This window comes from Lottia gigantea (assembly GCF_000327385.1).
Source record: "Lottia gigantea unplaced genomic scaffold LOTGIsca_22, whole genome shotgun sequence".
NCBI classification, from domain to species: domain Eukaryota; kingdom Metazoa; phylum Mollusca; class Gastropoda; family Lottiidae; genus Lottia; species Lottia gigantea.
Genome location: NW_008708555.1, coordinates 2503175 through 2519351, shown reverse-complemented (window position 1 = coordinate 2519351; position 16177 = coordinate 2503175). Strand labels below are relative to the sequence as shown.

The 16177-nt window shown below is 35.6% G+C and overlaps 2 protein-coding genes across 2 annotated transcripts; both read left to right on the top strand.

Annotated features, from left to right (window-relative positions):
- Positions 1-5241: 5241 nt before the first annotated feature.
- LOTGIDRAFT_115778 (hypothetical protein) lies at positions 5242-6548 on the top strand (the record flags this gene model as incomplete). Its single annotated transcript, XM_009054626.1, has 3 exons — positions 5242-5419; positions 5857-6126; positions 6235-6548. 3 exons carry the CDS (start codon positions 5242-5244, stop codon positions 6546-6548), a joined length of 762 nt encoding a protein of 253 aa, XP_009052874.1.
- A 6976-nt stretch (positions 6549-13524) lies between these two features.
- LOTGIDRAFT_159936 (hypothetical protein) lies at positions 13525-16067 on the top strand (the record flags this gene model as incomplete). Its single annotated transcript, XM_009054625.1, has 3 exons — positions 13525-13581; positions 15001-15187; positions 15922-16067. The coding sequence occupies 3 exons, from the start codon at positions 13525-13527 to the stop codon at positions 16065-16067; spliced, it is 390 nt and encodes a 129-aa protein (XP_009052873.1).
- Between the last annotated feature and the right edge of the window lie 110 nt (positions 16068-16177).

Genomic DNA, 16177 nt, shown 5'->3' with positions numbered 1-16177 from the left:
AACATTTTACAAATATAGAGTGATTCCCTTATCGAAAGAATAAATTAATATATGTTACCAATAATTAAGGAAGAAAATAATGATATTGAGGATTCAGTGAACCCAGTCAAATAACAGAAAATCGGATTTACCATATGGAAAAGTTCAATATTTAATTCACGTGTATTACTAACATTAATACTCGATATAACTTCCATCTTCAGATGATCAAGATATGGATTGTTTTACTGTTGTTTGTGCCCCTGACTTGGTCACAGTTCGGTAAGGAATGTTTGTTGATTTAGCATTCTCATTTGTTCTTCTTTTAATTGACTTAATAACAAAACAAATCTTATAGTTAGCATTTACTGCTTTATTGTAACAGTACGGCGTTTCGACAATGGTACTTCAAAAAGAAGAGAGTAAAATCGTCGAAACGTTACATTGCTACAATAGAGCAGTAAATGACTGTGTAATGATATAATCATAACTGGTTTGCGAAAACAATTATTGAGAATTATTTGCATCGTTACTAAAATGTGTTTTTTTTTGCAAGAATATTGGAGCAAGGTCCCACTGAATCATGTTCGTTTTATTATTTCATGTAGATAATACAGCACTTCTTCTTTTGTACTGTTTAAATAGATTGTCCATTGGATTGGGTACAGAATGACCAGACTTGTTATAAGTTTAATTTTTATCCAACACATGGTTACCTTGAATCCACTGGAGCTTGTCAGGTACTCGTTATTTCTATGTAGTAAATTGCCTGAATTAAATAATTCACCAACATAAGAGAATGATAGTCTCCTGGATCTATGATTTTCTTCATTAGGTGACCACAAATCTCACACACACCTCAACCCCAATCACAAACAGTTTATTTACCTCTAAATCAATGATGTAAACTGTTCTTTGCTGTTTGCATGTTGGTTAAATGTAACAATTATATGCAAGACATCATATCAAAAGTCACGACTAATGCAAAAACCCCAGTCCCGGGGACTTTTGTCAGCTAACTATGACATTTACCATACAAATTAATTATGCTATAACCATTTCCTATAACCGACTGTCAAAAATGCCATTTAACTTGTTTTTAGGCTGACGGAGCCACGCTGTTGAGTGTAAATGATAACGTGGAACATGTATTCATAGCCACGTGGTTAAAGAATAACGTTGTGAATAGGTAAACTTTTTCTACATTCAAATCAACAGCTTTAGACATTTTCTATTTCAGTAAATTTCTTAATTATTATTATACATTGTATAATTACAGTTGCGGTTTTACCTTACACATTCATCAGTGAGTTTGGTAATTGGCTTACTTGAAAATAAGCATTGTATCACAAACTGTAATACGTACAAAAATTATACGAAATCAAAGAACCGTATTCGAAAGGTAAACCAAACGAATTTGACAATATCAGGCAATATTAAAAGTGAACATTCAGTTCTCTGCACCATCAAAGATCCCAACGAAGTCTTGCCAGTAGGCTGTATTATTCTAGTGAGTTTTGTTCCTTGTATAGAAATTTAAATTGGTTCACGAGTGGATTGGATGTCGGTGGAGAGTTGAAATGGGAAGGAGATGGTACGACTGTTATAGAAGATCATTGGAAAACCGATGCAGACGTTGATAGAAAACCAGTACAAACCCACATCATTTACACATTTGATTGTAAGTGGACAGGTTTTATTATTAAGTTATGATATAATATGAAATGTGATCGAAACTACTACTTGACGTCCCTGTTGCAAAGTTGACGATCCAGTAGTATCATGCTAAATTAAATAATGTCATGATTGTTATCCGAATTCAGAATTCTAGTGGACACAACTGAATGCATAATCTGAGAAGGATTTATAAGAGGACCAGACGGTCGACAGGATCCCAGAGAACCATAATTTTCATATTTCTTAATAACATGTTGTTCGCTTCTTTTTAAAGTGCTGTTTTATGATTTCTGCCTTCCCACTTTGTTTGATTGTTTCATTATTCCAGTAACACACGAGGAATATTTATGGGGTTGGAGTGCTAAGATGCGCAGCCTACCATACATATGCGAGATAAGCATAGCTGAGTCTTTCCGAATCAACGAAGCTAAAAGAGATTACAGTAAGTTCTCCAATAGTTCAAACTTAATCATAGTTTTGATCCTTTCATTCAATCTAAAATTTATTTGATCTGGTCCTTGTTCATAACACCTTCCTTAAATTTTGGATATTGAATTATTACTGAACTGTTTTATTTTACAGGAGTCACCGTTACAATGTATATTTGTAAAGCGAATAACTGGTTATATCCAAATTAGTGAATGTCTCATGTAGAATCACATAAATCATATATACACATAACTTTAAACATACATAAAACATATACATGTATATCGATGCAACAATTACTTACAGATATCGTTTCACCACTATAATGTTTATCTTTTTCAGCATATGGATCCAAAACTCAAGATTTGGGGAAAATAGAGAAGGGTCCACGATTTATCAAAGAACCACAATCAGTGATGATGATAAAAGAATCAGAACAAGTGTTTCTGGAGTGTTCAGCGGTTGGCTTGCCCCAGCCTGTATACCACTGGTATAAGGGCTATGGTACTGCTAAACAGAAGGAGATCGTCTACCAGGCTGATGACCGCTACACTATGACAAATGGCCGATTGACAATATCCAACCCAGACCTAGACAAAGATCCAGGAAGTTACCAATGCGTGGCTGAAAATAAATTCGGGTCGATTTTGAGCAGTCCTGTGGACATTGTTGGTGGATGTAAGTTCCGTGTAAATTTTTTCTTTTCGTTTTTTTTACTGAAATTTTCAAATTATTATATACAGTCAAGTAACCTAATTTCGTGGCAACCTATTATTCGTGGATTTCCTGGAAGGATTAATAATTTACATAAGCGAACTTGCCCGACCTCCGCATTAGTTTGTTTTGATAAACATGGGTTTTCTCTACAATATCAGGTAGTAGAATGAATCCAGTAGTTTCAAGCAAGGTAAAATGTATTACTGTACTTTGACAAATACAAAATGGCGGATTTCAGTTATTACCAAACGTTACCATTTTTTATTGGCCGAATTTCCTTATAATCCCAATCGGTAATCGAAATTCCAAGTGTCGTCTGCTAGAATGTAGTCCAGCGAATGAAGTCACGTGGTCAACTAGTGGATTCCTTATCAGCAGAAAATTTCTATGGAACACAAAGTGGACCATATTCTTATGTTCTTTCAGTGACTTTTAGCAATAAATCACGCTACGTATCTTATTTTGTCAGTCACTATTTCATTTTAAAATCGTGGTTCTTTGAAGTTATAATTCAATTGATATTAAAGATAAATACTAAGAAAGGTTAATTATACCACCACGTGTTTTTCTCGACTTATTTATAGATCAAACAGTGTACACGAAAATAGGTAACGCATTCTGCCGCCGTTGTCAAGTTGGTTACTCATGAAATATGGGTCAAAGGAAGGATTCATCTAAAAAAAGAAAATCTAAACAAACCAATTTTAATTATTTTATAGAATATCTGAGAAAACATCTAAGACATAAAAAAATTTTCGTTTTTTAACTTTTACGAAATTCGGTGTTGAATCCTTATATCCACGAAAATAGGTTACACCACTGTATATTAATTTTGATATATTATATATTTTTCAGATTTGAGAGAGTTTTCTAACGATGCACAAGGAGCTGTGAGAGGCTACCTATATCAAGGGACATTTATTAGCTGCAATACACCAAAATACAATCCAGGTACTGCTGTATTTGTAATTTAAGTAATTAAATAACCGCTACATAAGAACAATTCCATATTTGTTGAGTTCTTTTTGCTCAATGTGTGTTAAATTGCAGATACTATCAAATCTGTTACAGAAGGAAATTGCAGATTGGGTGAGACACAACACAGAGGAGGAGGCAAGAGTAAACTAGTATATATACGAAATGATATCCTCTTCCTCTACTCATAATCAAAACCAGATTCTACCATGTCTTTCTATCTGTATGTTGAGGTTTATAGAGATAATCGTAGCTGCTCACTAGAAAATCTCGCATTTCAGCTAAGTTTGTTTTATCGGACTTCTTTTTTTTCAGCGGTAAATTTCCAATGGTATCAGGACGACATTCGCCATTTCGTTCGTCCAAGATTAAATCCACATATGTTTATATCACAAAATGGACACCTGTATTTCTCTGAATTACAACCAAGTGACGCTGCTCAATATCACTGTGTAGTTACCTTGACGACATCGAATGATGTCACCATGGCAACGGTTCAGCCACCCACCAGAGCCAGTCTTGGTATTGGTTTGGAAGTAGTGACAGAAAGTAAGCTATTTGTTTAGTACGGAAGAGAATTGTGTGTTCCAGTCCATGAGGTTTCAGTTACTAATCTTGTTGAATAACGGCTTTGGTTTTATTCTTTAACCGACTTGTATGAATATCTTAAATATAAATGATAAAAAATAAGCAAGATAACTCTGTTAATCAAATTTCAAATGCTGTATAGTAGTGAAGTCATCAGGTCAGAGGTACCATCAGGTTTTCCGAACAGAGTAAGAATTGTCGGCTGAAACTCATATGATATAGTGTATAAAGATCTATTCTTGTTTTATTTTCCCCATTCAAGGCTAAATATGATGCGACAATGTACTCTTATTCTCAATTATAGGCGTCTTGGAAACATTTTTGTGAAATAAAAATGTTAGTTCGACAAGTATGTCTAATAAACCGAAATTTTTTGTTTTCCAGATGCCAATAACTATGGACCATTAATCCACAACGATTTCCCTGCAGTGTTTCCATCTCAACCCCAAAAAGGACAAAATGTCAGACTTGAATGTTTCGCTTACGGAAAGTAGGTCACATTTCCAACCTAAAACTAATTGACTTCATAATATATGATATAATAACAGCATTCCAAATACTTACGCCCACAAAAAACAACGTTCAGCTCAGTTTCGTTGTTTTCTACGGAGCGCAGCCCAGTCACTCACGCATACCTTCTCAAATCACAAAGCCAGATACTGTTACCTTTTGTTACTAAGTAACCTTGCTGTTGGCTGCCATACATTAACATCGTTAAAAGGATTTTGGTATTAGATTAAGAGGTATGATCATATCTTGGTTTAATTTGTTTATTTGCAACGGATAGCCTTTTTAATTTCTCAATGATCTTGTTATTAACTCAAAGCAGCTGCACAGTGGTTCAATCATTATTCACCGTCTACCTATAGGTTACCGATGTACTATAGATGGGAACGAGAAGATTATGGACTACCATCGAATGTGACGTTTGACGACAGTATGCGTATAATGATTATTCACAACGCAAAGTTAGAGGACAGTGGAACATATACTTGCCATGTAAGACGAGGAAAGAGTAATACAGCTAAGAAAACCATACTCCTTTCTGTTGAAGGTCCGTTGGACACTCATTCATTGTGAGATTCCATTATCATTTATCCATATCAGTTGCGACGTTTGTGTTAAATGACCAAATGTGGACTTTGGTATTTTCGCATTCTGGTGGCGCGATGTAGCGTTTAGTTGTATCTTTTTTTTGTTAAATGACCATATGTAGACTTTACACATTATTATCTCTTATCTGTTTTCAATGTTTTGTGAAACCGAAAAATATTACTTGTACCAAAATTTCCTTTGATATGTATCAACATGTCCTTTGATATGTACCAACATGTCGTTTGATATGTACCAACATGACCTTTGATATGTACCAACATGTCCTTTGATATGTACCAACATGTCCTTTGATATGTACCAACATGTCCTTTGTCCAAAGTCCAAATGAAACTACAATAATACACCGGAGACAATGTTCTTATAATCTTGTTACAGCCAAACCTTACTTCATGTTCCCACTGAAGAACCAACATCTGGACAAGGGAGTGAAAATCTCGTGGAAATGTCTTACAATAGCTGTACCCAGAGCGACATACACGTGGTACAAGGACACCAAAATACTCACAGCAGTGCCCGGAGATTATGAGGTAAAGGGAAATGTACTGACGATAGAGTCCGTGGATAAACAACATGAAGGAATGTACCAATGCCGAGCTGAAAATACTCATGGTGTAATTTTCAGCAGCGCTCAACTCAGAATACTAAGTAAGTGTTATTAGGTGAATTATAGGCATATTAGTATTATAGGCATTGAGTAAACAATATATTTTGGATTAAACCCGCATTAAAAGTCTTATGATGTACGATTTTCAGGCTTCCCGCCGTCTTTTTCGAAACATCCGGTCAAATCAACAGTAGCTACTGAAGGCGGTAACATCACACTGATCTGTTCACCGGAAGGTGCACCGTTTCCAACAATTACGTGGCAGAAAGATGGTAGTGAAATGGGTCTATCAGTAGGTTCCAGCAACGGTAAACATATCTTTATGCCAAATGGTAATCTAATTATCACCCAATTAAGTCAATCTGATTCTGGCGAATATACCTGTACAGCAACCAATGATCTCGGAAGTGACACATCATCAGCAACTATTTATATTACTAGTAAGTACAATGATATTAAGTAGAAACTGGCATATCATTGGCGATAAACAGAAATAATGCGTTTATGGGCTTCCTATAGTGATCTCACGAGTGTGCGTGAGCACAACGAAATAGGCTCAGCGAGCTACTTTCACATGAGAACAGAAAATAGTTCTGGCCCCATATGTGTAATGTTGATGTAATGACCACAAGGGAGTGCGTATACTTGTTTTGGTACATTGATATTGCTCATGCCTTTGCAAAATTCTCACATGCCTAATTTCTACAGTCCACCAAAGAAAGTAAACTTTCATATCATAGCGTAATTCCGAAACCAAAGTGAAAGCAATAATTGATGTATTTCCAGGCGAAACAAAACTGGTGAATCCACCAGATAATTCAAGAATATTAGTGAATAATACAGCCTTCCTGTTCTGCCAAGCTTCCTATGATTCTAAAAAGCATGATCTGGTCTACATTTGGTTCTTCTATGATAGACAGATTGATTTCGAAATGGAACCACATTATGCGCTGGTAAGTAATAGATTAAATAAAGTCAATCGTCAACTATCCAAAGGCTAAGAAGTTAGCAAATTTAATATTTTCAATAAATACATGTCGGTTACTCATATAACAAATTTTTACGTATTCCAATCCAAAATATTTCTGTTGTAGTTTTTTAACCAACCTGATAGGTGTCTAAGGTGTATAGAAATTTAAATATTGTATGACAGCAATGTTAAAATAGGGCATACATAGTATCGGTGCATTGATCATGAAAATATCTATGGTAAACCCGACTGAGTGTCCTAGTTGCTGAAAACAATTATTGCTATTGTTTTTCTGTAGGGTACTCGAGATGGAATACATGGTTTATATATTAGAAATGCCCAGTATATACACCAAGGAGACTATAAATGCATTGCCCAAACTCCACAAGATTTGGATTCTGGCAGCGCCTTTCTGACGGTCTATGGTAAGTGCATATAGGTACTTGATACTTCATGATTAACGCTTTGGCCTTTGGATCTCTACAATACACGTCCTTAAAAACACATAAATTCAGATCACAATATTGTTGTCTTAGCTTCATTTCTTTCACACATAATTTGCTAACCGAAATACCCCCAAATATGCTGAAAAGCCCAGTAGACACCCCATTCATCTTCAATCCTTTGCTGCCTTCCAGGTCCACCCGGAGAACCAGGTGGTGTGTTTGCTAACAACATTCATGGTAGAGATCTAGATATTCGCTGGTCTCCTGGATTAACACATGGTGGTTCAATACTCATGTATAGGATAGAAATTATGAATCATTTGGACAAGAAATGGGAGACATGGAAAAACAGTAAGTAATTCAGCTTGATGACTAATCCATAAAAGATTCTTCTTAAAAGATTTCACTGACAGAGGTTGACTGGAAAAGCCAGGTCCCGTTTGTGTGGAATTTACACAAAGCTAATAGACCTGCATATATTTCCAGGATAATATACGGGTCATAACAAAGGTGTTGTTTTTTAAACCAAAACTTAAATCCCTTAAACTTTTGAGCTGGTGAACGTGTATGTCATTTCCTTAGTCGGCGGAGGTAGATGTAAAATTGCTATCAAAACAAATATGGAAATCTGAAACAGCAGTGCTTTACTTTGTGCATATTTATTTTGGATATTTTAATGAATATTTTTGTCCAGAACCACCTGTTAATATTTGTATATGCTTTATTACCGTATCTGCTTATCCTGGCCATGAATCATCATAAATATACCCATAACGGTTCCTTGCAGATATCGATGTGACCCAAGTAGAGTTGCCCGATGATTCGGCTAAAAAGGGCTACCACCTTGAAAACCTTACACCCGGTATTAGATATAGTTTTAGAGTTGCTGCTTACAATGAATATGGTTATGGAGGGCCAAGTTTACCTTCGAGTAAGTATTTCCACTGATAAAAATTTTGTAAATGAACGCACGGGAGTATCTTCATTTACTCTACAAGCTGATATTTGTTCAATCATATCATGAAAACATATTAAAGGTTTTCTACCTTTTAGAATGAACATAAAATATAAATTATCAAACATGGCCGAGAAGAGTATTCTATATTCACCAGAGAACTTATCCCGTCTAATATTTAGGCAACGGAATCCCTAATCCCTACAATCCGATAAATCCATAAAACTTCATCGTGATTTAAAAAAATCTTTAGTTTTGAATACATGCCAAGTTTAAAAAAAAAATATCTTAGATTTCTAAGATGCCCTTCTCAACATATTAATTTCAAATCTGAAAACCATATAAATGGTTCACCACAATTATATATATTCGTAGTTTTCTACGGGATCACCGATGCCCCTCCAGTGACACCATTAGAAGATATAACAGGTGGTGGAGGTAGCGTGGGAGAATTGAGAATAGTTTGGGAAGTAAGTTAAAGTTGAGATTTTCAGTGTCCACAGATCTTATGGAGTACAGAGATCATATCGTAATTTATCAGAAAGTTTATCTGTATAGGTCAACTGTCGGAAGGAATTATTTCTATATAGATCATACTCAGCTGTCTCAAACACATGCTATTGCATTTTTTCGAATTAAACTATTTTTTTAGTGCATAGGATTGTTAGTAGGTTTCCACTATGAACACATGACTGTAAGCTTTTCTAAGATTTTGAGCTTGGAACCAGACAGTCTTGAATTACAAGGAAGTGATATTTTGACAAAGGACCATTTGAAGAGTCCAATTCGAACCGTAAAAGATCCTTGATTGTTTGCATCATGTGCGACAACAGAATATTAACTTTATTTCAGCCGATGCACGAAGCTTACCGTGCTGGTCCAGGATTCTATTACAAGGTTTTTTGGAGGAAGAAGGAGAACAACTTTGGGAGCTGGCTCGGTTCGGTAGGTTATCAACGGTGTTCATATACACATTTAAATATAAAATTGTTTTCAATTTGCCAATTGCCTGTCAAAGTGCCCCAATCTCGCAACCCCACATATTGATTGGTACAGACAAATATCATTATGAAACATAAATTTTCTCGTATAGTGATGTCAACACGCCTCGAGTTCCAAAGACAGCTTGCCATCTCATCCACACTATACCTTTTCCGAGTTTAGAAATTTATACTGCGATCGAATCGGATAACGCATATTTATGCCTGAAGCCACTTGATTGTCCAATTATTCACATTTTAGAGTATGGTGGGTGGTGACAAAGATAGATTTATTCATATTGTTGAATATGAAAATTACTATAGAGAATATGAGGTCAAAGTTCAAGTGCTGAATTCTCTGGGAGCCGGTCCCAATTCTACTATTTCTGTAATATATTCTGCACCGGACAGTGAGTACTTGGTTCTTACTTTTCTTTTCCAACATTTTCTCTTGAAGACCCGTTGTCTAAAATTGCAACATCTTTGGGTCTTTTCTTAGTACAAAGTACGACTGCGTATCCAGAATATGGCTACACAGTAATTTGGATTTTTGTCCGAGCTGACACCCAAAAAGCAAAGGTTTCGTTTCGTAATAAATATTCGTTGGAGTTCCATTGCCATTTTTCCCAAATATTTTTGGAAATGGAGCTCTCCAGTTTCTATGAAAGCTTTTTGCTTGTAATAGAGAGTCTTTCTTTATAACTTATTGTTTTATTTCAGTGCCTGTTGCAACTCCTTCTGATGTTACAGCCTCGGAAATAAATGCCACAGCTTTTGATGTATTTTGGCAGCCCATTCCGGATGACAGAGCTCATATGAAAGGCCGTGTGAAAGGCTACCAAGTGAGTTAAAATTATACACTATACTTATTGCCTACTATCCATTGGTTCCAGATTGTTCATCTTTCATATTGACAGAGTTAAGACGTCTTCATTTATAAATGCGTTATAGTAAACAATATTACTATCAATGACCATTGAGATTACGAGAATATCATTATGTCTCGTAGCCCAAGACCTACTCAGTCACCTACAACAGGATCCAAATACATTTAGTCGTTATTCTCGTTCATTTGATATATTTATGCTTTTATACCATTTTGATCAGATAAATTATTGGATGGAAGGCCTTACCTACCAAGATGCGCTGTTTGTCCGACATCTTGGCCAAGCGGAATCTGGTCGAGTTATTGGTGTGACAGAGAATTCAGACTACTGGGTGAATGTACAGGTTTATAATGCAGCTGGTCTTGGTCCTAAAAGTGAGGATTGGAGAGTCTCTACATGGGCTTATCGTACGTCTTGATTTATTATATTACCTATATATAGTGTAATGTTAAAGTCTAAATGGGTAGAAATTTGCCAATACAGTAGCGTATTTAGGGGGAGGGCCTTCTTTAGAAATTAAGTCCTATAAAAGCTCAAAATTTATATCAAGCCGTCCGAAATCTCCTCGGGTTTTGACTTGATACGCCCCTGTTGCCCATAGACTTTATTCTGTATACCATTACTCATATTGCTACTCTTTGAATTCCTGTAGAAACTGACCGCGTGTTCTTAAATTAATGTATGCGAGAACATACACCACAATTATGCTCAATATTTAAAAAAAGTCGTACAATAAACCATTAACGAAAGAAAAAAATAGGATAGATTGAAAGTAACGTTATGGTAATTTGTTACAGCTCCCCTTCTATATCCGGAGTATGTAAACGTCACATCACGAGACAGTTCCAGCATCAACGTATGGTGGCGAGGAATTTCAACGACCATGAATGAAGAAGCATTACTAGGATACAAGGTTAGATGATTTCTTCTTTTTCGTGGAGATTCCCACGTGTGTTTTTATGCATTATTTGACTTACCGACACAGACTCGTTTGCTGTAAATACTATTAATGATAATGAAATAAGGGACGCAACTCGTGCATTCAAGACTAGGTCAGTTCATTATCCATGGATATCTTACACCACTGGAGTTAACCAACGTCCTGTCTATTGTTAATATTATGTAATATGATTGTTTATCACCGATTATTTTTACATCGAAGAATATGATAATCTATCTTACAGATACGGTACTGGGAGCTCAGCGAACAGATGGCATTGGCCAGAGAAATTGTGGTTGGGAAAGTGACACATGCTGTTCTTCCAAATCTGGAACGAGGACGAGTGTATAAACTTAGAATGTTAGGTTATAATTATGGAGGCGATGGGAAGAAATCGCCAACTGTGTATTTTACGTTAGGAGGGCAAATAAGCATTGACACTACCACAACAGAGATCATGGCACACGGCGTCTCACTACAGTTTTCATTATCATTAGTCTTAGCTAATCTCTTCATCATTTCCTTCGTATAACATGAACCTGTACAGATTTTTTTACTACAAATCATTTTTATATTGATAAACATATTTTATATTATTTTCTGATTTTTTATGACAAATACAATCTCAAAGTACTTGAAGATTATAACGGTCTTAATATGCCAACACGAAAGGGTTTTATTTATTCATTAATATGGGCAATGAATTAATTTAAAATATAGAAATTTTGCTTTTGAATAGGCGAGGTGTAAATCGATGCTATCAGTGTCCCCGATACACATATATTTTTTCCAAAATCTATTCCTTTAAGTAAAAGTTTGACTAGATGCTGACACGATAATTAACTTATTAATTGCAGTTCATCAAAGTTAATGTGAACTTAATGCTCTTCAATTCGAATAATTGATTGGTTCTAGTTGAATCCAACGGTTAACGAAACCCAAAATAGGATATCAGTGGTTTGTAAGAGAGAATTAGAAGATCACAATTCTGTCTTTTTTCGCGGTTTCCTGCGAAACTAAACTATGATGGATCCCGTTTTCAGTAGAAGATTTATTTTAATTTGTCACATAGGAGACAAATCGCTTTCTTTTGCTTTAGCAACTTGTAATATTATTTACAACAATAATATATTCTGGAAATCCAAACACCGACCAGGGCATATTTAGTTTGCTTGCCACCACAGTATTATATATTCGCCATCCGTTAAACCAATCGTACATTAGTCTAAGAAACAGGAATTTATTTTAGCTAATCTTATGTGTTCACAAAAGACATATATAGAAAGAAAAATTTCCAGTTTGATGTATATTTGAAGGAGTAATGTTATTCTGAAGACTAATATCTATTTATTTTAATTTTGAATTAAAAAACTGGAATATAATTATAAAACATAATTTTGAATTAAAAACTTGTATTTTCACCCTGGTGAAAATTAATATTAAAAAATAAAAAAAATTAATGATGTCTTATACGAAGAGGATCAGTAGTACATTAAGATTATGAAAATATCAATGTTAATTACATTACAGAATGTGGTACAACTGTCAAAAGTTGCAGAACTGTTAATGGCAAGCAGAAATACTTAATACGAAGTTTCAATGTTGTTCGGTATCCATATTTAATTACTATTCTATTACTAATTATATTCATAGTTCTGGGATCATTAATAATCTACAATGCGTAAACAGAATCAATAATTAATCAACCTATACAGTGATCAATTTTAAAGGGGCCTTCAGCATATTTTGTAAAACATTTTCATTATCACATTCCATGAAATGGCGAACCATGGCCTTTAAGACCGTTTTTATCGTCTATCCTTCCTGCTGCAGTCAGTTGTCCGCATGTGCAAAATGGTTTTAGAAAATCGGTTCGAGGATTTTCATAGTTGCATTTCATTAAGAGGTTTGATTTTGATGAATTTAGTGACGTACTTTAACGCAAAATGAGAGCGTAGCTATGTACCATGATTACTGGCATCTTAAGCTAATACTAGAAATGTTTTCAGGACACAACGTTCTGGAATTTTTCATTGTAGGAGGAAAATGATTGAAATCAATGAAATACAAAAATATCCATCTTTCCAAAAGTTTAAGGATCAAAAGGTCAGAGGCTGGCATAGAGGCAGATGTTTACGATTATAATGAAATCGATGAAATTAAGGATATAAATTGTGCTTCATGAGTGCGTGGACATTATATAGAAATCTGCACCTGCTACGATCAACATCGCAGTAACAAACTCACTCTCAGTTGCTAACATGTTGAAGATACGCTTTCTGTTTATTATTCTACTGGTGCCGATTGTATTAGTCGAGGTATTGGGAATTTGTCAAGACAAATCGGGTATGTCATAATGCAGTTTATGTTTTTGACGCAATAGATTACTCAGTATGTTAGCATGTCGATTGTATTAGTCGAGGTTTTGGCAAAACGGATTTTATGACTATTTTCTGTTTTTTAAAAGAATATGTTTTCAATCGTGTTACTTATTTAAGAATAAGTATGAAAATATGAACCAACTGATTATCGCTATAGAGGGGCTATGCTTATCATTCTGTGACTGAGGACGAAGGGGAAAAACGTCGAAACGTTACATAAAACTTTAACTAGTGATCGTTGTTCCATAAAGCTGCATCTTTTTATAGACCTAACAATTGTTGTTTTTTTGTGTTATACTAAAGATAATTTGTTTATCCATTTTCCTTGAGAAGATAAAATTCTGCTCATTTTACTCTGTTTAAAGCGAGACGTATGAACTACCGGCGGCAGCTACTGCAGTATTTCTGTACACTAACGATACCCGACCATACTGGTTCACATCATCGTCAATGATATTAATCCACAGTTACGTTTATGGAAGTCCACTGAAAGTATGTTATACGTATTTGGTGTTTGTTATATTTTACATTATTATACTACTGTTAGTGATGCAGACCAGACCACCTTATGCTGGGTGGTCCAGTACAGGTCCGACCCAGGTGGTCCAGTCTAGAAGCGATCTATCGGCATTTTTGTTTAACTTATGTTAAAAATAAAGGATTAGCAAAATTTATTTCATTTGAAGATGAAGGCAATTGACTATAGACAATCAGAGCCGAAATTTAAACTCGTGAAATTGAGGAATGGAGCATTATGCAAAATACGTGCGTCCGCATGACCCTAAAGTTGGCGACATTTACTGAAGCTTAGTTACACCTGGGTATGGTGCATAAGAACAAACACTAAGGAACAAAATTCGCCGCTCGTCGTCTTTGCCCCAGGTACCGGTATTTTGTAGACAGTTCGGTACCTTGTGGTCCAGTCAGCAGAACTTACCACTGTTGATTATGATCATCTCATCGTCTCCATTCGTTATTAGGATAACCGTATTAGGTTTGAGGTTTTCTCTACATCAATGCAGCTACAATGTTACTCGGTTGTTTCCTCTTAGAAGCTCTTCTGTAACTTTTATTCTGGGATTCCACAAGCATGGTTTCAATATATTTTTGAGGTTCTATAGCCCAGTCGCTTGGTTACGTCCAAATAAAAGCCCTATATGTACGGCGTGTGAAAGTCTGATGACCTTGAATAAGTCATCATCATTCCAGTCGACCCAGCTGGAAATGGTTACGGCTATCCGGGATCAATGCCAAGAGGTTTGGACAAGGACCAGCTGGTAGAAAGGAATCTTCACTGTGAACCTAAGTTGTTATCCTTGTAAAATATGGTTGTTTCTTTCTTTCTTATAAATACAGGTGTCGACGCTACACGATAATAGATCTATAACTGTAAAATATCTTGGAGATAAATTCCATCCATTGTGTGCAAACCTGAATTGTCAACGTGTAGATATAGTTCCTATGGGTACTGTTCAAAAGAAAGAGTTAGTAGATCCAAATGGATGGAGTTCGTTTCAGTCATTCATGGTTCCGTTTGCCGGAGGTTCGTTATGATTTTATTTCAAATAACTAGTTGCTCGGTGGAAGGTACTGCGATTGAAGAACGGCGTTACAGGGAATAGTCAAATTTAGAGTAACGACACTGTTTTACTAAGCACAAACATCACATGTCTTATCCGTTCAAAACTTATGACCGCTATTCAAATTCGCAACCATACAAAACGGGTGATCGCTATGGTGTAAGGGTAACTTATCTCTGTTTAGAATAGTACTTCGTCAACCAATATCAGACACTTGTCGAAATATTGTATTATCATTGTATTACATAATATACACTTTACACTTTCAGGGATAGAAGGAGCACGACAAAAAATATCTGATTCAAAACTGAGATGTAGCTTAAAGACAGAATGATCAATGTCGAACTCAATTTTCCTTACAAAATAAAACGAAGTATTTTCAAGATTGACTTATTATTAGAACTCATGGGGAAAAAACTTCACAAGTATGTAGCCATTTGCAAAACCGCTGTCCTGGCAAAAATGACCTTCATTGCATACTGCAGGGAATTCCCATCTTCATTAACCAAATTAGGTAAGAAAAGTAGGACCTGGACATCCATTCATTACTTTTTTTCGATTGCAGACTGTCGAAATATCCTTAATGTGGAAGCATATGAGTCCTTCGTTTATCGTCTCATCTGCACGACTTTTAGTCTGCCTCAATACCAAAATGTAACTTCATGTTTTGTTCTGGGGATGTGGTTTTGCTTTACAGGCCCGGAACCACACAAATTCTCTCCGTCAACCAGAGCAAGTGCCAGCTCAAAAAGTGATTTAAATCTATCCCAACGGTTCGAATTACCAGGTGGGGCGATGATGTTCCATTACAAAGAACACACTGGTACCAACATTTGGCCTTAAAAATACCTTGTGTATCCAGAATTATTCGGAGTTAAAATGACTTGTCTGTTCTTGAGACTCTGCCATATATAGATCAGACATACGTGTGTATAGAAATAAAAAGTGAAATT